Below are 24,435 nucleotides of genomic sequence, written 5' to 3' on the forward strand. Positions count from 1 at the left end.
TTTCCGAATCCTCAAAACTTAGCACACTGGCCAGAACACTTCCAGGGGCTCCAAGATATTTATGGAATGAGTAGGTAAATATGCTGATCTCTACCAATAAACATTCGGATATCCCTGATATAGGAAAGCATTTATTCTATTTTCCCAATTCTCAAACTTACTCCAATTGAGTAATTTTGGCCCTGGATTAGGTTCAGATTGGCTTTTCTTGACTACTTCTCCCAGAGTCTACTGCTACACTTCGTTCAGATAGTTCTGTACTTAAAAATGTGAATATAACTACTTTCATAGTATCTATAGGGAAATGAAGTTGTTATACCACTGTTCTAGGAAAGTCATCATTTACAACAGAATTTTCATAGGTTGCATTAAATGCTTGGTTAAGATTTTTGTGAGGGAGGAAAAAGCAATTTTTTTATTGATGGACAAACAAAGTCAATGACTCCTTTTGATATAAAGATGGCTACTCATTGTACAGATGTGTCTTGAATAAATAAAAAATGTAAGTGGACAATTTATTTACCCTGAGCAAAGGGATAGCTTATCCAAAATATTCCCATAGATGCATACATCTGTCATCTCAAGTGTAGGAAATAGTGATACAGAATTCTATGCATATGTCAGTGAACTGAGATATTTTTGAACTATAAGGGAAAATGTAGTTTTTTAACTGAAAACTTCCTCCCAAAGTGCCAGCAGCAAAAGTATGCCAACTGGCAACATGTGGAAACCGCATTGTCATTTACTGTAACTTTAGCCTTTGTACCAAGTGGGTGAAAAGCAGAGGGGAAGGAGTCTTCCTGCAGACTGGGAAGAAGATGAGGTGACTTAGGACAAGGGAGGAAGGGAAGAATTCTTTATCTCCTATAATCGTTCTTGGACCCCCCAAGTTAGACTTCTCTGAAAGCTTGAAAATCAGCTAAAATATTCTCATACCGCCATAAACATGGAAACACCTTTAACTTCATACCTTTTGTGTGTTTCAGTTGCTGTGGTTCTTTGTGTATGTTTGGTTGTTTTTCTTCTAAAAGAGGGAAACAGCAGACACTTCTGTTAAATTCCAGATCCAGTTAAACATATGATGGACAGCATGGTTTTACATAAAACTTCCCTCTGCAAACTCATTTGCTTGAATTACTGTTGTTTCATCTGGAGTTATCTGTTTTGCTTAAACGTTTAGACTTGTCCAAATGGCTGCACAGAAGTTTTATGCTGAATTACAACTCTCAATTTACAGTTAAGGAAGAATTGTTTTCACAGTACAGGGAAGAGCATGTCCTGTACGGTCAGAGGTCTACATCGGCTTTTCTCTGCTGTGTGTACCGCGTGAGATTACTAGAACGAGAGTGCGAATTAGAGGCAGGCACTAGACTCAGATCTATTTTATAAACATTGCAGATTTACTCTACTAAAAATGATGGGATAAAAACTTTATTTAAGATGTCCTACTTGGTATATAGCATTTAAGAAAAATTTACTCAATTTCAGACAGTCTCTTGAGAAACCTAAGATCAAGCGAAAAGACTTGGAAGGAAAACATCTTTTGACCACGATGGTCAAATGTTTGTGGTGTCTATTTGATAGAGCAATAAGTGAAATAGAACTCCTAGCTTGTTGCTTTCCCTGACCTAACTAACCTCTGTTTCTAGGAATAAAAAGTAAAAATGCAAAAGGGCAGTTTGAAGCTTAGAGGATTCTCACTTAACAACTTTAGCGGGTGGGGTCCAGTACCCAGCTCTTGTGTATAGAATTACACTTTAACTGTATGGGAGGGTATTGAATGTGCATTTTCCAGTATCAGACAGACACATATTTGTGGTATACACATAGATGATTTAGCTTTCTAAGATATTTACTGTCAGAAATACCTTTTAAACTTCGGACTGTAGTTGTATAATGTCATGATACCGTACACTTGACTCCATCTTACTATGTCCCATGTATTCATTTACTCACTTATTCATTCATTTATTTACTTGCTAAGCATAAGAGACATACTGAGAAATGCACAAATTATACATGATAAAAGGTCAAAATGCTTTTACAAAGGGAACATATCTGTGTAACTGCCACTCAGATCAACGTGTCAGACACCAGCATCCCAGAAGTCACCTTCTGTCCTCTCCATGTCATTAGCCCTTTAAAGATAACCACTGTTATGACTTCTGTTACTGTAGACTAATGCTGTCCATTGTTGAATTCTAGAGAAATGGAATCATGCATGCACTCTTTGTTTCTCTAGCTTCCTTTGCTCACTATTGTATCCGTAAGGTTCGTCCTTGAGGTTGCACATAACCACGCTTTGATCTTTTCCATGGCTGTGTAGAACTCCATGTTGTGCATTTTAAACTCTACTTTCCACCTTACTGCTCATGCATTTTGAGTTACTTGTATTTTGAAGCTATTGAGAATAATGCATCTTTGAATATGCTCATGTATGTGTTTGGTGCACATGTACGTGCATTTCCACCCAGGAGTAGAGTTGCTGGGTAAAAGGGTAAATGTGTACAGCTCAGCAGATACCGCCCAAGTTTTCCAGAGTGGCTTAAAAATTTATGTCCCTGCCAACAGGGTTTGTATTCCAGTTATTCTGTATCTTCACCAATGCTTTAAAGTGGCAATATTATTTCAGATTTATGTATTTTATTATTTTTATTTAGCTCTTCTGGGGAGTATGCCATAATACACGCAATTTCAATTTGTATTTCTCTGATCACTAATGATGTTTAAAAATTTATTTGCTTATTGGCCATTTGAGTAGCCTCTTTTATGTAGTGCCTGTTAAAGTCCTTTGCCATTTTTAAAACTTGGGTGGTCTTTTTTTTACCTTCTGATTTGAGGGAGGCTTTTAAACAAATACAGGTCCTTTTCCAGATCTACATATATTACAAATGTATTTTCTTTCTTTATGGCTTATCTTCACTCTCTAGGGTATCATCTGATCAACTGAAGTTCTTACTTTCAGTGAAGCTCAATTTATTAATCTGTCCCATTGCCGCACATGCTTTGTTTTGCCCTTTTAAGAGACATTTACCTAACCCAAGGTCTTGGAGATATTCTCCTATGCTGTATTCTAGAAGTTTTGTCCCTTTTACGTTTTACATTTATGGTCCATTTGGCAGTGGTTCGGGTGTGGGGTGTGGGGTACGAGTCAAAGGTTTTGTTCTCTGTAGCCCGGGGAACGGCAGTGGCAGCTTTGCTGTAAACCAAGGGACTGGACGTGTGGGCCTGTGTCTGGGCTCTGTTCTGTTCCGCTGGTCTGTCTGCTTAGCCTTGACCAGTGTCACCCTGTCTTCACTGCTACAGCTGTAAGTTATGTCTGGCTATCTGCTAGTATAAGGCCTTCAACATTTTTCTTCAAGATTGCTTTTACTCCTCTTAGCCTTCGCATTTAATCTTATGATCAGCTCGCCAAATATTAACCCTCCAAATTTAGGTTGTTAATGAAAATAGCATTGAATCTATGATCAGTTTAGGGAGAGTTCGCATTTTGCAATATTGTACCTCCCAGGAGCACAACATATTTCTCCATTCCTTCAGGCTTCTTTAATGTTATCTCAGTCAAGTTTTGTGGTGTTCTCCGCGGTAGTCTTGCACATCTTTCATTAGCTTTATTCCTAGTTATGTGCCTTCTTTTTAGTAGAGAGCAGCTCTAGTTTGTATGGAAGCAAAATCTTCCTTTAGGCTCATACCCTTAAACAAAATGTTACAGAGAAACTCTTTTAAGACTAAAGAGAGGAAGTGCCCTTGCACCTCGAGGAGGAGGTGTGGGGTTCGTTCTTCCGTTGGTGTGAGGTAGGTGAGATGCAGTTTGTCTTGTCCAGATGGAATCTTTCAAATACCATCGAAGGCAGCAGATGTGTGTGGGAAGAAGGACAGAGTATATTGAGAAGCAGGCTGACTTGCTGCCTTGGGTAATTTCACAGTTGAATGAAGAAGCCAATGTGTGTTCGAAGCATCTGAAGCACAACCATTGATGGGAAACAAATGACCATTCTAAGTAAATAGATTATATCCTCGACCTGCCTTCCTAAACCTATGGACTTAACCTCACCGATCGCCCGAGATTCAAGTTTTAAAATTAATGATCACATTATTATTAAGGTCACTGAGTAGGGGATAGGTTTGTTGGATTTATCATTAAGCATATTTTCCATTCAATAAAAAAATCTTCAAAATTTAATAAATCGCGTATGAGTCACTGAGAGCATTCTGTTTCAGAGATGAAGTCCTTTGGAAATATGTCTGTTTACTACTTTGTTTTTCTTCCCTTTCCCAGTCATGCTTTGGGAAAGAATATTCCTCCCTCACTGACCTGAGTATCCCCGCTGCAATTCACTTCTCACTCTGGCTCCTGACTCCTGAAGTCCATGGAAACTACTCTTATCATGAAGCCACAAAGGCCTCTTTCATGTCGGATCCAGTGAAAGCACTTCAGCTTCTTTCAACATTTGAGGTTACTGAAACAGCCCTTCTCCACGGAACTCTTCTTTCAGGGCTTCCCTGACAGCCACCGTCCTCTCCCAGTCTTCCTCCCGCGTCTCGGACACTCTTTCTCAGGCCCGATTTCGGGCTCCCTTTATTCCATAAATGTTGGTATTGCACGTCACCCACTCAGACTCATTGTTGTCCTCCTGCAAACTTTCATTCTGGTGGAGCTTGTTCGCTCCCATGGGTTCGCTGACAAAGCAGTATTCTGAAGTTTCGAAAGGCTGTTTTCCTATGCTACAAACACTACAAACACCTGTCTAAGTACCTGATGGACCTCTCCATTTAAGTGCCCCAAAGGCACCTTAAGTGTAATATGTCAGAAAGTGAAATTTGTCAATGTGCTCTGCATCTTGGTCAATGGCACCCTTTCCAGTAGCCTGGAAACATGGATGTGGTTATTGATTCTTCTTTCTCCTTTCTCCTTCCATATCCAGTGCTGGTCAGTCTTCCTCCTTCACATCCTTAACGTGGTTCCAGTCTTGGCCTTCATCTCTATGACCACTGCCTTTTTTCCTGTTCCCACATGTTCTCACACTTGGCCTTCTTAAACAGCCTCCTGGCTGGCCCCTCTGCCTTCAATGTTGTCGCGCTCTAATCCATTATCTGTTCTCACAGTGATCTTTCCAAATGTGCTACTCCTTGTTTAAAACTCTATAGTGGTTCCATTTTTTCCTTTAGCGCTTTTCCTTTTCCTTTAAACTCTTTGTCATAGTTTTCTAAACCTAGTCATACTCAGGCCCCTCTCTGCTTCTTCCACCTTATCTCTTGACAATGTACCTTCTCTACCTGACGTGACTGGTCTCCCGACCTGCTGACAGTTCCTTCTATCAATCTGCCTTCCCTTTAGGAGTGCCGCTGCTTTTTCCCAGAACAGGCACACTGCCCCGCTTGCCACCCTCCTTCTAGGGACTGCCTCTCACTCATTCTGCAGAACTCAACTCAGACAGAACCCACTCCAGGGGAGACCCTTTCCCTTCTTCCCCACCAGTCTAGACTATATTATGTTGCATTGTAAGTGTTCGCTTCTTTTGATTACCCCAATCTGAACTTCTTAAAGCAAGAAACCTTTCATGTTTGTATCCTCCCTCGGTGTCTGCTTTTATGAATGGGCACCGCGCTAGGCTCTGGGGATGCAAAGATGAATAAGACTTCCTCTGTGCCCACGGCGCTCTCACACTGTAGAAGGTGCTACAGAAACATCAACAGATAATTACTGTGCAATTTGTTAAGTGCCACATTACAGGTATTTACAAAACATGAAAGAAGGAGCACCTGATTCTGGGTCTGAGGGACTTTTGTTTAAGTGTACACAAGGGATCTCTAGAGAAATGATGTGTGGAGAGATAATCCTCTGAGTAAAGATCATCAAGGAAAATTCCTGGCAACGCATAGCCTGTTTCACCAGTTACTCTCCAGAGATCATTCCCTCAGATCTCTCTGATGCAGAGAATTACATGGGAGCTGAAATATTTACAAATGATACATGAACATGCAAATAAACATTATGCAGCTTGGTTGGAGCAATAGATGCATTGCGATGTGTTTTGGTGGGAGAGATATATGTGCATCAGGCTTAGCTGAGACTTGAAAGAGGCAGCAACATATTTTGTGTACCTAGGAGCTCTCTGACAAAAATTCTAATCCTGCTTGAGATAAAATGCACCCTGCTTTTGTCCGTAAATGTTTGCCTTTATGGTGAATAAGGTCCTAAAGCCTTGAAAGGTTCATTATGTCTTTTTCAGATATAATGTTAAATCTCAGAAAACAATCCAGCAAAAGACCTATATATTTTGGTTCCCCTTAGCCACGTTCCAGGAGAGGAATCCAAGGGAGGGGCATGGGCTGGAGATGAAAGTGCAGGAGTCATTACCATGGAGATGGTATGGAAAGTCAGGAGGCGGGGTCAGATCTCCCAGGGGCTGACCCAACTGCAGCTGGAAGAGAGAGGAGGTTCAATGACTGGGCCTTGGGTGCACCAGGGGTTAGAGATTGAGAAGGTAAGGAAGACCCAGCTGGGAGTCAGTGTCGTGTCCAACGGGGAACAGGAAAGGGCCAACTAGCAAAACAACCTAAGTGAAAGCCCATTAGATGTCATATAAACTGCCACATAGAAGGTCATTATAAGCATTATGCACTTTTGGAAAAATGCAGTATATCATGATTTTTGGTGTAGATTTTGATTGGGGTTTATTTCAGGTATTGCCTTTAGACTGTTCACTGTGGTCACCACCAAAAATATTTTTTCTTGATGGGTGTTGTTGAATTATTTCTCTCAGGAGAGGTTTGCAGAGGAATTACTGGTTTTAGAAGAAAGGTGTATTTTTATTAATACCTGTTGGAACGGCAGAAGATTTTGAATTTCCTTCTTTATTCCACCCACAACAAAAGTGATGAGACTAGCTTTATCCCTTTATGGGGTATATTCGCCATTTGTTTTAATTGTTCTGTCCATATACAACTTTGGTTTTTGATGTTTTTTTCCTATTAGCATTTAAACACATACTTTGTATATTCATTAGAACAAATATGTGTCAAAATCAAAAGAAGATGCAGTCACTTTGATGTAACTGAAAGGAAAATGCCTTGTTTATATTTCTATTGATGTAAGGCACGCAGTTATTAATTGTTTTATAGACATGTATTTTATATTAATATACTTAATTTATAGATTTCTACAATATCGCTGACATTTTTAGAACCTATTTTTTTCATATTTTGCCCCAGAATTTACAATAACACCACTCCTCACAGTACTTTTTCCTCCTCAACGCTGCCGACTTTTGTCTTATCCACCCTGGAGCTGACTACCAAGGCCTCCCCTGCATCTCACTGTCGTCGGGAACAGCTTGATTTCTAGATCATTCTCCAACCACAGTCTCTAGCTTCATATTCTCTCAAACTGAAAGAGTCCTGGGATTTTACAAATACTCCATCTAGAGGTAAAATATTGTGGATTCATTGGTGAACTGGCGGAGAACTGAAATGAAGAGAACAGTAAATCACACCTTGTAGGCTCTGCATCAGTAAACTTCAAAATGATAAGATTAGACCAATTAATATGGTATAACAATGGCCAGGTTGAGTTAGAAAAAGCAAACATCGTCTGATAGGGATTGAGGCTTCTCTAAGCCCACCCAGCAGCTTGTGTCTGAAAGATCCTATTTCCGAAGGCGGAAGTCAGCATCCAGAAACAGGGGGCTGCCTTTATAGCTGTTCTAACACTCACTTCCCTGCCGAGTAGTTGTTCACAATTGCATAGACATAGCCTTTACGTAGACGCAATGTTAGACCCAAATCAACAGATTTCTGAGTATTTTAAATAGCAACTGATAGGGACAGATGTCATGTCTTTCTATTGGCTATATTCACACAGTTTCACCTGCCCGTGTGTATGCTCGTAATATATACAATTTAGTTTATGATGCATAGATCATGCATGAGCATGTGAGATTATCTGATTCTATAACATCTAATCAGTTAAGATCTGATTTGGTCTTACTTCAGGTCTAGGTCCTTTTTGTTTAGGTTGCAGATTTATCTAGCTCTTGAGTGATTATGTTTGGCACTTAAATCATCTTCTGAAGTAATTTGTTACCATGAGTAAAAATTTGGAAGGGTAAAAAACATTTTATAATGTTAGAAAATCTTCAGAATAGACTTCTCTTATAAAAGATGCATCCTTTTCAATAATTGATAATTACCATTATCATGCTTACATCTAGATATTGTATACTTAGCAAGTAAACAGTGCACTAAGTTAGAACATAAACACTTCTAAGCACATTCACGTTTACAGCACAGTGTACAATCATTTAATAGTCTGCCTGTCTGCATTAGTAGTTTGTTAAGTGCTTTGTACATATTAATAAATATTTACTAAATAAATCAATGGTATGTTTAATAGTTTTCACAAAAATTCATGCTAATATTAATAGTTTCAAAAATCTTTAAGCCTATACAAGTGTGGAGTAGCTCGTAGTATCAGTGAAGTGCAGTGGAACCACCCAGAGTGGGGCTTGTGTTATTATTTGTAGATTAGAACGGAATCTCTGGCAGGGTCCTGCCGTGCATGCTGTCCCCGGGCTGCTGCTGGAACACGGCATGATCACGCCCTTTCGTGAAGCCACGCCAAATGCCTTCTTCAGATGACTCTTCTCCCTGCTACTTATATCTTGAAAGCGATTATGTGATATTGTAACAAATTTTGTGGACAAGCTTTCCTTTCCAAAGCTGCTTATCTAAATGCATTATTTCTGACTGCAAAGCTTATTTTTCTTTCTTTCTATCTGAATGAATTGTTTGCCAGAGTGATTTATGGCTTACTTCATCGATTTTCAGTAATGAGATAGAGCAGTATGAGGTAAATGTCTGCGTACATGGGCAAGGATTCTAAATCACATTCTGAAAACCACGGGCTTGATGATGCAGTGAGTCCATCTCCTCAAAAATGCTTGTGGTGAAGATTCCTTGAAAATGCTTGGGCTTAAAGCACATCACTTAAATGACAGATTTGGAAAAATAGAGTTGCAATCATTACAGTTAGAGAACCATATTGGCTTATTCAAGCAAACCCTCTCCCAGGGTACTGGAGGAAAATTCACCAGGCAGTGCATCTGATGGATATAGTCTCAGTGGCTGAGGGAGGCAGAGAGAGCCTCTGGTACTTCTAAATGCATTGATTTCTCTAGAGAGCAGCATTCAGACATGTAACTGATCATAGCTTCCATGTCACTGGTAGACTCCATACTCTCTGTCACTGAGACGGACCCCCATGGATGTAGGACTGCTAGGGATGTCTGGTTGTCTCAGGCGAGGAAGGCACGGGAAACCAATGCAAAGGAATCCTTGTGGGATTCATTCAGCTGATTTCACACTGAGTTACTGTCCCATGGTGCCGAAATTCTTTTGGCATTCACTCTTGATCTTGACAATAAGGAGAAGGAATTATGCACCATTAAAAAGTAAGATGTGTGTGGAAGGGAGGGGGAATCCCTTGAAGATCATGTTTAATGGTCCTGCTATTTTATGGCTTTTGGATCCTTCACACATATTATTTAACTCCTTCAGTCAAATTCACTCTTCACTGAGCACAGATACTGCCGTGGACTGGTTTCTGGCAAGGACTGCCTTGAAAGTTTTATGAACTGAAAACAAAGTAATGTTTTTGTCCTACAGTGCCGCAGGCTCTGTGACTGTAGGTGAGGTACAGGATGGCCTCGAGCTCACACCGTTTCTCTAAAGGTGTTAGTCAGCATTCTGCATGGGAGAAATCACACACACGGACACCACACACAAATACCGTGTATGTGGTGTATGCGTGTTATCTATCTATCCAGTATACTGTTCTTTCCTAGACTACATATGCATTTATTAAAAGTTATAGAATATTCTGTTCTCTAATGATAAAACAGTTCGGGTAGATTTTCATTTCTTCTTCAGCATTTGCCCTTAAAGTAACGCTCTCATCCTCTCACACGGAGGACCCCTCTAGGACCTCCCTTGTGGCACCTGCAAATCTCCCTGCCTCCTTCCCATCTGCTCTCCCCACAGTTTCTCTCCATTTCACGATCTGTATCGTTCTGGTCTCATTGCCACCCCTCAGAGTTCCATCTTCTCGTTTCTTCCATCTCAAAGTAACTTCAAGCAAAACCTTCAAAATAAACATTAGGGTGCTCATTATGTTCATTTTATGGAAGTACAATACAAGTAAAATGTGGTACACCGTAGTATAAGTCACTGGAAATTTTACTCCCCAAGGTCAGGATGGCTATAATCTGGTCTTCAAAAATTCGTATAAATAATGATTCAATTTCTTATTTAATGTGCTGCATTGGCCAATTAAGCAGAAATGTACAAATTATCAACTAATTCAAGTAATGACATGATATATAGACTATAGGTTTGGTGCAATTACACATAATTGAAGATATTGAAATGATCTAATAAAATGAAATAAAAAACATATTCTGTATAAGCCCTATCACATATATTTGGGACTAACTGGTAGAAGTCTAATCAATTTGCCCCATAATACAAACAATTTAGTACTAGTTTAGTGCATTCCAGAGGAAAAAGGAAAAAATATTAATTTAATGAAAACCACTTATGTGTAAAAAGTATAAGGATATGAATGGAATTGGGGCACATTCCCACGCTTGTGGAAATGAATCCTACACGTAGAAGGACTCAGAAAAATGCAGCGATTTCCTGACAGGGGAGTTGGGGCGGTGGAGAGAAGGTGCAGAAGGAATGAAACAGCAGGGAATGTCCTAGAAGAACAACTGCTAGAGTGACTCAAAAATGACCTGGGATATGTTTCTCATTCTGACAAATCCCTGTTTATATTTCGTGGGGAGAAATGGTACAACTGACCACTTCACCTCTACACATGGCACAAAACTATAAGAGCAACCAGCCTCTACGAACTCCAAGCCAGATGGTGCATGTGTGCGTCATGCTGAGTTGATGGTGTGGACACGCCAGCTCTGCAGAATGGCTAGAGCCAAGTAATGCTTCCAAGGGATCCTGCTTAGGATTCTCCTGTGCCCCTCCAGGCACCCTTTACATTTTTAACAGTTATTTTAATGAGTTTTGAGTTGCAGTGGACAACATGACACCTATAGGCAATAGAAAAACACAAGTAAAATGTCTCTAATGTGATTTGTTAGCTGTCAGCTCAAATCAAATTCTAATCCTGAAGCAGAAATCTGACATGGTTTAACAGTGTTGGTTAATTGCATCTTAAGTGAGCAAATAACCAAAAGTCAGTCCGTGTTTGTCCCCAGGGAATGGTAACCTATTCCATAATTTCTGTGATCATCTTTTGAGAATTAGTCAGTATGAGTTTGAATTTAAAAACAAAAAAAAACTGAAAAAAAAACAAAAAACCTCGCAGAGGCTAACAGTGCCCTCTCTGCCTCTTGTTTGTAAATTAAGAGGAGATCGGGTTGTACTAGCTGTTTTTCCTGACCTGTGAGTATGCCCTCTGGGGGAGTCTTCCCCTGCGGTGCTGACAGGCAGGGGGCCAGCTACTGGAGAGGTCCTCAGACAGTGACAGGGTAGCCACCAGGTGATAGGGGACTGCTGTGTTAGATAACACCACTGGATAAGAAGAAGGTAAATCAACAATAGAGAAGTATAACATTTCATTGTACCATTGATCTTATAAAAGGCAAAACGTTTAGACTGTTGCATTTATATTTGCAGAAATTATTTTGTTTTTGTACGCTAGAGTGCAAGCTTCTGTTCCCCCTTTCTCATTTTAAGGTTCCCCCTTTCTTTTATAAATCTTCAGAAAAGCATCTGCTTGCCAAGAATCACTGAATTGTTATTTATTTAACAAACTTTATTGAGTAATTTAATCCCTTACTAAGTCAGGTTTTGTTTCCTCTATTTTGAAGCTCAGCTACTAGGTGCATACACATTTAAGATTATTACGCCATTTTAATGACCCTTTATTATTATGAAGTGCTCCTCTATATTTTTGGTAATATTTCTTAATCTTGAAACTTACTTTTGATATTAACATAACAATTCCAGCTTATGTTTAGTGTTTGCATCCATACGCTTCTAACAAATCTGTAACTTTGTGCTTAAAGTGCTTTTTTGCTTGTTCAATTTTTAAATGCAATCTGTCAGTCTCTGATTTTTAACTGGAGAGTTTAAACCACTTGCATTTAATGTAATTATAAGCGTCATTGGCTTGAAGTCTGATAGTTTATTGTTTTCTTTGCCTCATCTATTCTTTGTTCCTTTCTCCCAACCTCTGACTTCTTTTTGGCTGTCTTCATTTTGTTAGTATTTCATTTTATTTCCACTATTGGCTTATTGTCTGTGAGAAACAGAATTCTTAAATTGCCCCCCAAAGATGTCCCCCTCTAGTCTCAAGAACCTCTGTATTAATGAGCCATAACCCCTCTGGTTGTGTTATGATATATGGCGCAGTTGACCATAAGAAATGGACGTTATCCATGGAAGCCTGGTATTCCCGCATGAAGCATTAAAGGCAGAAAGCTTTTTTGGTTCAATGGCAGAAGGAATAGTTAGAGATACCAGAATCATGAAGTGCGTTTGTATTCTGCTGCTCGTTTTGACAATGGACATGGCCAGTTGTGAAGGTTGGAGAGCAGATGCAAGGGAGTGAGAGTAACTCTGGCCAACTGCCAGCCAGGAAACTTGAACCCCAGTTCTACAGTCGACAGGGACTGGATTCTACCAACAACCAACCAGGTGGGCTTAGAAGTAAACCCTTTAATGAATCCTCGAGACAAGAGCCCTGTGTGCGGACCGCTTGGGTTTTGGTGTTATAGTTCCCTGAGCATTGAAGCCGGAATAACCTACCTGGGCTTCTGACCTACAGAATCGTGAACTAATAAATGGGTATTCTAAACTGCTAAGTGTGTAGTGATTTGTTTTGCAGCAGAGACAATTAATACGTTAGCTAAAATCTCTACTTTATTCTTTTAGTGGTTGCTCTAGAGTTCAGAGTATATGTCTTTAATTTATCACTGTCCACTTCCAAATCATGGTATATCACTTTATATATAACTAGGAACTTAACAACAGTCTGTATTTCATTCCTCCCTCCTCATCCTCTGTGCTATTGTTGTCATAATTTTATTTCTAAATGTGTTTAAAACCTTATAATATATCATGTTTTTGTTTTAGTCAATTATCTTTAAAAAGTAAAATAAATTAGAAGTTAACTCTGTTATACTTATCCACATATGTTCTATTTTTGGCAGTTGTCATGGCCTCGAATAGGGCTAAAGTTGTACCCAGTGTCCTAGTCTCCATTCCTTTAGTATTTTTTACAGTGAAAGTCTGCTGATGATGAGTCCTCTCTGCTTCTCTTTGTCTGAAATAGTCTCTCATCTTTGACAATTTCCCCCCCTTAGAGGACTTTAAAGGTACCAGTGTGTTTTGGCTTGTGTTGTTTTACATGAAAAGTCTGCATATTTCTTGTCTTTATTTTTCTGTTTATGATGTATCTCTTTTCTCTAGCATCGCTTAATATCTCATCCCAAATTGTCAGTATTTGATTGCAGTGTTCCTTATGTAGTTTTCTTTGTTTAGCTTGTTGAATCTGTGAGTCTAATTCTCATGACATTTGGAAAAACTTCAGTCATTATTTCTTAAAGTACTTTCTACATGATCTCCCTCTTCTCCTTTAGGACTCGAGTATACATATTATTAGTCTGCTTGACATATTCTGACAGTACGCTGAAATTCTATTAACTTAAATGTCTTTCTTCCTCTGATTTCTTTTGGATAGTTTCTGTTGCTATGTATTCAGTTTTTTTTTAAAGAGTGAATATGGAATTATTTACAATTTTTGAATCTGCACTCATGAGTAGGCATTTTTAGTATTAGGATTAGTTCATTGATAACTTTTTTATGTTTCTTTTTATTTTTCTGTTTCTCTTGATTATTAGTGGGATAAATGTTCTGTAAAATCTGTGTTCAGTTTTTAATCTTTCCTTCTGCAGTGTGTAATATGCTATTATTTCAGTGACTTTTATTATGCCAGTGATTTTTTAATTCTAGATAATGTCTTTCTAATGTTTAAATGTTTTATCTTGGGGTTTTTAATATGTCTTTTATTTCTCTCATTTTCATTTAACTTCTTGAACTTATTTAATTTGTTTTTTTAATGTTCTCATCTGCCAATTACAATATTTCTGTCATGTATCTGTTTTTGTTGAATGGGTTTTCTCCTGGTTAAGGATTTCTGACTTTCTGGCATGTCTAATAATTTTTTATATGGATGTTGGCTATTCTAATGTTGGATATTGTTGAATAATTGCATTGTGTTATCCCCCTTTAAAGATTGTAGAATTTTGTGTTTGCAGGCATTTCAGTTACTTACAGATCAGCTTGATATTTTTGAGGCTTGTTTTTAAGTATTGTTGGAGTGGACCCAGAGAAGCTCTACTGCAAGGCTGTTTTAGCACCAGTATTTAGGTATGAAATTTCCTGGGTTTCTACCGAACACCTGTAGTAGTCAATAAGGCCTCCCTGTTTGATTGGTCAGAACTTGAATAAGTCTCCATTCTGAGTGAATTCTGAAAATTGTGTAACCTACAGTTTGTGGTAGGTAGAATTCTAAAATGACCTCAGTGATGTTAACACTTGTAGAATCCCCTCCCGCTGGATTTTAGAAGATCCTGTGAATACAGTCACTGCTGCCATTATATTACTTTATCTGGCAAGAGGGGGGGCGGGGGGGGAGAGACAGAGAGAGAGAGAGAATTTCAAGGTATGCCTGACTTCATCAGATGATCCCTTTAAAAAAAAAGATTTCTCTGGCCAGTTGCAGAAGGGAAGTCCAAAATATGAAAAGCTTGATTATGTATTAATTTCAAATGTCTAGTTGTTTATGGTTAAAAAGGCAAATCTGGTACTAGTTACTTAATCATGGAATTTTAAAATTCACTTACTTTACTTAATTTGCAGCTCACTAAATCCTGCTGTTATTAACCAGTCTTTAACAGTAGGAGAAACTTCCCTGGCTGGTGTGGCTCAGTGGATTGAGTGCCAGTCTGTGAACCAAAGGGTTTCTGGTTCGATTGCCAGTCAGGACACACGCCTGGGGTGTGAGTTAGATCCCCAGAATGGGGTGTGTGAGAGGCAACCACACACTGATGTTTCTTTACCTCTCTTTCTCCTTCCTTTCCCCCTTTCTAAAAATAAATAAATAAAATCTTTAAAAAAAAAGTAGGAGAAACTAAGTTGGAAGGAAAGGAATTGAAAGAGAGTAACTATATCCCCAAAGCATAAAAACCACTCTTTTTTACATGACTTTTAAGTCATGTGAAAATATTTTGTTGTAATGAATTATACAGAGAATAATTAATAAACCTCTATGTACTTCATAATCAGCTTAAGAACTAAAATGTCATCAGTACAATTAAGGCCCTTGTGTCCTTTCCCCAATTATTCTTCCTCACCGATGTACCTGAATTCAATGTCATGAATTCCCAGGCATTTCTTCATATTTTTCTTCATATACATGCATTCTTAAAATTATCTTTGCATTTTTTGAAATGTTATTTAATTTCAAAATGTAGGTTTTTTTCTGGTTTCTTTTTTTGTTGTTGTTTAATGTTTTGTTGTTGTGAGAATGAAAAATCGATTCGTGCTTAGAATTCCATCGTGTGGATATACAGCACAGTTTATTCATCCAGTCAGCTATTGGGAGACATTTGGATCTTTCCGGCTGGTTTGAAGCAGCGACTGCTGAAACCAGCTTTCGTACAGATGTGACCAGCACACCTGTAGGTAGGGGAGGGTTTCTGTCGGGAGTGCCCTTCACAGCAAAGTCAGCAGACAATAGGGTATTTGAATCTTTACATGACTAAATTATTGCCCGTTGTTCTTCAAAGTGGTTGTCCTAACTTGCTTTCCCACCATAAGGTTTCTAGTTGTTTCACATCCTTATAACCGTTGGTACTGTCAGAATTAATCTGTGAGTAATTATATAGATGACAAATGTAATATTATTATGATCTAAATTTGCATTTCCCTGATTATTGATTAGACAGAATACTTTTCAGTAGGTTCTCTGGGCAGATTGGTATGAATATGATTATTCCTGAATATGGCCACTTCAATTTCTCAAATCCTGTTAGGGTTGACCTACAGACATAACGTCTGAATTCATAAGATACGCTAGGAAAATGTTTCAAGTATAAAGTTATTCCCTGAGTCATTTAAATTATTTCTGGTCATCACTACATGATTTGTGCCAGCTGTTCAGTTGTGCCATGCTCAGGTGTGGAAGTCTGAGCTTCTCCTACTCTGGTTTTTCCGGTTCTAGAAAGAACAACAATAAACCTAAGTCATTGGAGCAAAAAGAGAGTCTAAGTTATTAGGCAGAATGTGACATTACTCTGGCTAAGACTGGCTAATAGCAGCAGGATTTGGTGAGCTCCAAAGAGCCCAGTGTATTATATATAAACACATTGCAGGATTTTTGTTTATTTAACTAAATCCGATGATGGAGCCTTCGTTCCGGGGAATTTTCAAAGTGGCTTCTGTAAGTGTGAGCATGCCAGTGCTGTGCAGAGGGGTGGAAGCAGGTAGGATTCGGGCCCCCTCTTCCCTTTGTTCTGTGCATCACTGGGGAAGCTGATGACAGAGCTTTCCCAGGTTCTCTCCACAGCCAGTGTGGAAATCTGCCAAGAAAAAATTATGTTTTCTAAACAGGTAGTGAGTCCAATTGTGTCTTTTACAAATACATACATCTTCTGAAAATTATTTCTGGTAGAAGGAACCAGAAGAATCCCCCTAAATCTCTTCTTGCTGCTAAATGGGCATGGTTTTGAGCCCAGAGAATATATTTTCTGTCCTTTCCATAATTTCAGTTGTCATTTGCCAAGCCATATTACGGTATGCTGCCTGCCGCCACCAATGGCTCTGGATCATCAATACTGTACCCTCGCTTTAAGAATTTCACAAATCATTGGGCAATAGTGTTTCTGTGTTTCTCTGTGGTAGTCCAAGTAAAGCACAGCCAAGGTAAGTAATGCAATTTGTAATTGATTTGGGAATGTACGGTTGGTCGTTTTATTTTGGGGAAATGACTATCTAAGTTTGAGTATCTAAGTTAACAATGCTTTGTAAAGATTTTAGTTCATAAACACTGAAAACCTGAGGAGTATTTAGTTCCAGTTGGACAGCAATTTGCTCTGCATCAGTCTTGATTATTGCATTTGGTTGATTTCTCTATGACTCATGGGCTAGACTCTTTCTACCACCTCTTCTGGTAGAAATTTCTAAAGCATAAAAAGGTTTCTTCACATTCACACTAAATTGTCTCATTTATTATTTAGACTACCCTGATTCTCTTTGCACATCTTCGATATTTGTTAAACCCCACTAGTCAATACAACTAGACCATAAATGTGATATTTTAAAGTCATGGGCATGTCGTTTTGGTAATTGGTGCCTTTCTGTTGAACTGTGTGTGTGCATCCATGTTTTGCATTTGTCCTTAGGTGAGCAAAAATGGAAGTAATGTTTTTAAGATTACCTTTATCACCCGCCTTTCTCTTTCTTTTATGTTTATGACCCGCTCTTTAAATGTGCATCTGACCTTCTCTTATCATCAGCTGTGTTGCCCACGTGTAGCTGTCATGGACTAATGCCAGCCGTTGTCTCTCTCCAGGTGATCCAGGCTGTCTTTTTTGGCATCTGTGTGCTGACTGATCTTTCTAGTCTTCTGACTAGAGGAAGTGGGAACCAAGAACAAGAGAGACAGCTCAGGAAGCTCATCTCTCTTCGGGACTGGATGTTAGCTGTGTTGGCCTTTCCTGTCGGGGTTGTGAGTATGATGTAGAATGCATTTAACCACAAAGAAACTTGGGCCTTATTTCAGACTTCCGAGAGAAAAATGACTCATTATAGGTGATTGAAATGTTAGTTTGCTCTAACTGCCATCACAAAGCATCACAGACTGGGTGGCTTAAACAGCAGAAATTTATTTTCTGCCCCACAGTTCTGGGGGCTAGAACTTTGAGATTAAGGGTTGATTTCTCTGGGGCCTCTCTCCTTGGCTTATAAGTGGCCTCTAGGGACACATATTGGATTAGCCCCACCTCCTGCAATGACCTCATTGAACCTTACTTTTTTTTTTTAAAGGTCCTACCTCTAAATACAGTCTGAAGTACTATGAGATTAGGACTTCGACATAGGAATTTCGGGGAGACACAATTCAGCAGTTTCTTAAACTGCCCAAACTGGAAATGTATGGCCCTTGGGTCTATGATCATTCTAGTGTTTTTGAATTTGAGAGAGACGAAGTCAGCATTATTTTATACTTCTTCTGTTACCCAACTGTGCCATTAGCCAATATCACTTAAGTAAATGTTTAATATTTGGATCTGTTAGGGTCTGTCTGAAACATAAACCATATATCTTTAAAAGACCAGGAACCTATGAGATTCTGCAGATTTTTTTAATGGGTGTAGAGCCAGGAGGTGAGAGAACTCATAAATCTCAAACTGTGAGTGCAAGTAAGAGTGTATTGCCTAATTCATATTCAGACCTTTCATGTGACAGCTGATTTCTGGGTATAACAGACACCCAAGTGAGCTAGACCTACATGTATTACATCCAAGGTCCAATGTAGCAAGAGTCGAAAGTTGGTTCGTATTCATATTTTTCAGATCTGTGGCTAGTGGAAGCTCAGCATGCTTCTTCTAAGACTAATTTTTGCCATGTATAGTGCACACCCACATTTTCGGCCAAAACTTTCAGGAAAAAAAATCTTTCGTTTTAATTTTTTAATGCAATTATTTATTTATTTATTTATTTATTTATGTTTAGATACTTGTTTTTTTATATTATAAAGGAATTTTAGCATTTCTCTTTGAGTACTTTATGGTCCAGGAAATTTTATGTAACACGTAATTACAAAACACAAGCAGAGATACAAGATGTTTCAGGTATTACTACCCATGTATAACGTGCTTCCTTATTTTCTCCTCAATAATTTGGAAAAAAAGAGCACACTATATATAGTAAAATATGGTAATAAGCGCCCAGACTGTCACTGAATTGCCTTTTTTATGGACTGAGTTATACATTCCTGAGTAAAACAGCCCTTAGCTCTAGACAACAACACAGGAGGTTTATGATAATCTGGTTGCACTTTTCTCATTCTTATCCCCTGAAAACCTAAATCGGTGCTCAGATTGAAGCTATCTAGAAAAGCTCTCAAATTCAGTTGCTTAATGTAACACAGTTAAATGTTTTATGTCTTATTTAATATTTCCTTCTTTGGACTTGCCTTATAAAATTCTAATGCTTGTCTATCAAAATAGTCATCTAAGAGAAAATTGCCATTGGCATAAGGTACAAAAACATATACTTCCTGCATAAAGGACTTATTCAAGTCCATGTGCTTTTTTGTTTCTTTTTATCCCTCACTCCCTTGGTATTTCTATAGACATGTCATTGCCTCTGGAAGTCTTCCCTGACTCGAAGGAATACAATAGTAATACAACACCAAAGTAAATAAGGATAAACATTACCATGTTTTTGATTATCTCTGCCTCTCCTTCTGTTATGTGATGTCAAACTGTGTCTCCAGGGCTTGCATTGTGAGTCTTGCCACTCTCATCAAAGGCTCATTACATATGCTCTTCAGACAGTTGGACCTGACTTTGGCCAGGAACTTTTTGCACCTGCTTGAGACTTAAGATATTTGTTATGCACAGATTATTTGGTCCATGTACACTTTTTGGTTTGTAAAATGAACAAGGGACTTTTTGTTTCATTCCTTGTTTGAGCACATCTGACATTCCCCCCATATTTTACCGTTTTTGTTGTTTTTTTGTGTCTTAAAAGAGGAAAGAGCAATGATACCTTTGGTATCTATCTTCTCCCCCTTTTAAACCAGAAGTCATAACATCACGTTTCCATTATATATGTATGCACCTTTCCTAGCTGAGGAGCTTCGTAGGAAAATTTACAAATAATCCATCGGAGAGGTACAGCTTCACTGATTTCTTTACCTCATTCTTTTCCTGCGCACTGATATTTTACAGTCAATGTTTCCATTTTTAATAATCTTCCCTGTTTTTATGAGACCCTTACCATTTTAGAGTCACTAGTCTTAGGTTCCTCTCTTACATTTGTTTCTCGCCTTCCTCCCTCTCTCCCTTCTCCTCTCTCTCCACACCTACGTATTTGGAAGAATCCTGGCTAGCAGTCTCCAGAAATCCCCTTATATTTTCCACTGTTTCTCTCTTACTCTTTCATTTGACTTTTTATACGTATTTATCCAATTTCTACCAGATTTCTGACTCTTAATACACACACATTTATTTTGAAGCAAAAATTGGCAAATGGCTGCTTCTTAGACCCCATTAACTTTATTGCAAAATCGTATTAACAAAGGATATGAACTTAGCTTTTTACATGCATTTTAACCTGTCAAATAACAAAAATTTAATCTAGTGATGTTAGGGATCAAATTGGCTTTACTCAGTGATTCATGAATTGGACAGCTTCCCCTCTATCACATAGAAAGGAATTCCACCAAGCTATAGAAAAGGAAAGATTTTTTTTAAAGGCAGAAAGGGGTCGGAAAAAGAAATTATTAGGAAAGAATGTGCAGGCGAGGTTGCCCTCCTAAGGGGAATGGAAGGAGCCTATAGTCTGGTTATCTTACTAATGCCAACCCGGTCATTTCGTGTTCACTGGTTAAAAGTGACATTCCTGGCCAGTGGAAACTGTAGCTACCCTAAGTATTAAATCTTGGTTTGCTGACCTGGGGACTACCATGAGTGACTCCATTTTGGGTCTGTTGTCTCTTTTATAACAAACCCAATATATTTTCATCATCGAGACCTATAATTTTATCGCTTCTTTTGCCTTCCTTTCCCCAAGGCTATTTCCTAGCTCTCTTTTCCCTGCCTTTGCTGTGACCTCAGAACTGCCGCCTGCCCCTCCTGGGTCTCCCCTCAGAGCCCCCAGCTGCTCAGCGGGTCCTGGACTTCCACTTTAGTTCTACCTTTCCTCCTTATAAAAATGTGAACCCTTCCTGGACCAGTGCCCTGAGGAGTCACTCGCAGAGGCTTCGGGTTCACACTCCCCGTGGCCCCTGGCCTGGAGCGAGGTGCCCAGCCAGAAGGGTTTTTTAACGTGAGAAAGAAGGGAACAGCACTAATGCCCAGGACCTGCTGGACATAGAGTTATACACGTAGCAATCCATAGTGTAAGAAGGTTTATCATAGGAGCAAATGATTAATTATAACATTTGCAGTTACACATCTTTCACTGTGTTGGTTATAGTCAGGAACCCCAGAGCCTTGGGTGCGGCTTCCTGAGGAGGAAGGTGCGAGCTGAGCCACTCAGAACCTGTCCGTGGTCCCTTCAGGCCCCGGGTTCTGATGGCCAGGTGACCGCCCACCTCTCAGAGCGCCTCCCCTGCCACTTTCTGCTGCCTTCCTCAGCCCCACGCCTTTTGTCTGTCATCCAGAAATTTGCAGGGGAAAGCAGTGTGTATTTTTGTTTCCTGGTGCAGGGCAAACAGGCAGAGGGCAAAAATAGAGGGCACGGTGGCAGCTGAATTGATCACTTCTGCCCAAATTTTCCTGAGGAGACAGACCTCTCAACCCCAAGCTTTTCCTGGTGCACCCATTATCTCTCTGTCACCTCAGTGGCGACTACAGCAGCCAGGGTAGGTTATCGAGGATTTGCATTTTTTACACTAATGCTTCCTCCCATCACGAGGTCAATTGAGAATTGACAGTAATTGCTTTAAGCGGGCACAAAGCCCTCAATGTGGCTTTGTGACCCATGACCCTAATGCATCTATTGCATGGACTCTCTCTATCTCAAGGATGTATAAAAATAATGAAACATTTCAGTCACAGATAATTGGAATAAAGTTTGTTGCAGCATAACCTTGAGGAAATCAGGCGGCGTTGCTTGAGTGAGCGTAGCATGTGTCATCCTACTTGAGCAGATTCCCATAAATGCTAAGCTGGCCTTGGTTAGTAACGCTAATGGCCGGAAACCACCACCACTCCCAAAGCCTTGCCACTCACTTTGCAGGCATAACCCATGGGAGGCTCCTCTTACCATGTAAAGTTTATTTCTGAACCCTGTCACCCTTTTAAAGAAGCATTACAAACAATTCTATGACATTATGTGGTCTGGAAGCACTGAAGCTTATTAGGAGCAATCAGACTAAGAATGTCTTTTGTCTCCTGTGAGTTCATTGACTTTTTGGCTGGCAGATACTCTTCTAGTTAAGAGAATAGACTAAGGTTTCAACCAAAAAAAAATGATGAGGAAAAAGAGGAAGAGCAACAGAGAAAATGAGTATGGTGAATCCTACATGTGTCTCTAACTGCTATCCTAAGCAGCCCTTGTAGTGACAATGGCCGTATGTTTTCCATTAATTCAAGCCTATGCGTCCCATTCAATTGCAGCTGCTCAGCTTGCGTAATACACGTAATTCAGTCTCATCACCTCCCCAGTATACCTTTGTCCCTGGTGCTACTTGGTTGCTCTAGACCAGATGCTGGCTGCTGCTAAACTATCCTTGACTCACTCAGGGACAATGGAAGATGCCCCTCCCTTAATAAAGAGGGACTGTGTCCGGGAACGTCCTGGAAGTTTGGATATGTTCTAACCTGCGATGAACATGTAGTGTAGAAGGGACAAATCAGCATGTACCAGGATGAACTTTTCTGAAATTTGATTGCCTTAGTAAAACATTTCTGGTGTTATAATCATGTTCTTCTAAAGACTTCGTGAATATTTTATTCTATTCTAGAATCCTTTAAAACTTGTGTTCATTCTTGTGATGGGAACTATATGTATGGTAGCTGCTTCCTGAGGAAACATGGAAAACGGAATTTGGAATCTCAAATACAAACTCAAAGAAAATGCATCTAGGAATTATCTTTTGAAAAATGTTTCTTGAAAAATCTTCATTTACTGACACACTAGCTAACTCTAAGCCATCCTTAAGAAAAAAAAATGTTGATGCATATACATTCAGATCTTCATACCCCTATAATTTAAAATACATTATATTTATTTCTGATTTTAAAGGTAAAAGTTTAATTTAAATGTAAAGAAAATATTTAAATGATATTAATTAATAATATTACTGTCTGTTAATATGACACACAAGAGAAGGGCATTTGATTCTATTTGAGATTATAAATAAAAGCAAATGCCTTTCTTTTTGTGTTTTTGTTTCTTTTTTTAAGTTATATTTTATTGATTATGCTATAACAGTTGTCCCAGTTTTTTCCCTTTGGCCACCCTGCATGATCTCTGAACCAATCTGAGGTGTCTGCTACTTGTACTGGGCTTCTCCAAGCCCAGGCAAAGCCAAGCTTGTGAATCCAGGCTGGCTGCTGCTAGTGCCGGGCCGGTGGTCACTTAGCAAAGGGTACAGGGGCTGAGAGGTTTTTGAGGCCTACTATTGCTTGTTTGATAGGATTTAAGAAGTTGTGAAGCATGAGCCAAGACCAGCCATTCGTATGGAAAGGTCATGGCTAACAGTTTGGGTGGGCCCGTAAGTTGGGTGGGACAGAGTCTCAGGGGATTTCCAGGGTGGGGCAAACAGGGTTACCCAGGTTGCTAGAGTCTCAGTTATGGCACCTGCCTGCTGGCTCTGTGGGGGAAGGGCTCAGAAAAGGGACAATGGCCTCTGCCCTCCTTTCTGTCTGGAAGAAAGCTGTTCTCCAGCTTCCTGCCTTGATGCCAGACACTTCAGTTCCTCCTTGTATGCCGCTGGTGCCTTTCAAACTGCTACCCCAGTTCTGGAGCTCAGAGGGAGTGAGTCTGAGTAAGTTCATTTGTAGGTTCTTTAAGGAGAATGCCTGGGACTCCAGAATTTTCTTCCACCAACTTAATCCCCATTGGTTTTTGCACCCAGAAGTTGTGGGGTCTTATCTTCCTGGCACTGGAACCCTAGGCTGGGGGGCCTGGTGTGGGGCTGGGACTCCTTGTTCATGAGATATCCGTCCCAAATTTTTATCCACCAAACGTGGATGTGAGATCAGCCCATACCACATCTCCACCCCTCCTACCAGTCTGGATAGATGTGGTTTCTTTAATTCCTTAGTTGTCAGACTTCCATTCAACTTTATTTCTGACAGTCCTGAGTGCTGGTGGTTATATATTGTAGTTGTAATTTTGATGTGGTTGTGCGAGGAGGTGAGTCATGTGTGCCTATGCCGCCATTTTGACCAGAAGTCTATCTTCCTTTTGTTTTGATATTAAGAGGGATTTTTTAAAAACACATTGTTTACTTTATTTTATAAACTCTGCATTTAATTTTAAAATACAGTTAATATCCACTGATCCTCTCTTTACTAAATTTTCACACAGTTACCTACAATCAAATTCTTTTTTTAAAATTTTCTTTAAGCCTTCTCTGATATTTTAAGTTTTCTTCACATGTGGTTTTCC

At 39.4% G+C, this 24,435-nt stretch overlaps 1 protein-coding gene across 2 annotated transcripts in view; it reads left to right on the forward strand.

Annotated features, from left to right (window-relative positions):
- AIG1 (androgen induced 1) overlaps nt 1–24,435 on the forward strand; it is a 210,018-nt gene that overhangs the window by 27,138 nt on the left and 158,445 nt on the right. For both annotated transcript variants that reach the window (XM_045843124.1, XM_045843123.1), the window contains exon 2: nt 17,660–17,815. In XM_045843124.1, coding sequence (XP_045699080.1) covers nt 17,660–17,815 — 156 coding nt within the window. The remainder of the gene's footprint in view (nt 1–17,659; nt 17,816–24,435) is intronic.

Source organism: Phyllostomus hastatus, unplaced genomic scaffold, assembly GCF_019186645.2.
Source record: "Phyllostomus hastatus isolate PE091 unplaced genomic scaffold, TTU_PhHast_1.1 phas_contig_40, whole genome shotgun sequence".
Taxonomy (NCBI): Eukaryota; Metazoa; Chordata; class Mammalia; order Chiroptera; family Phyllostomidae; genus Phyllostomus; species Phyllostomus hastatus.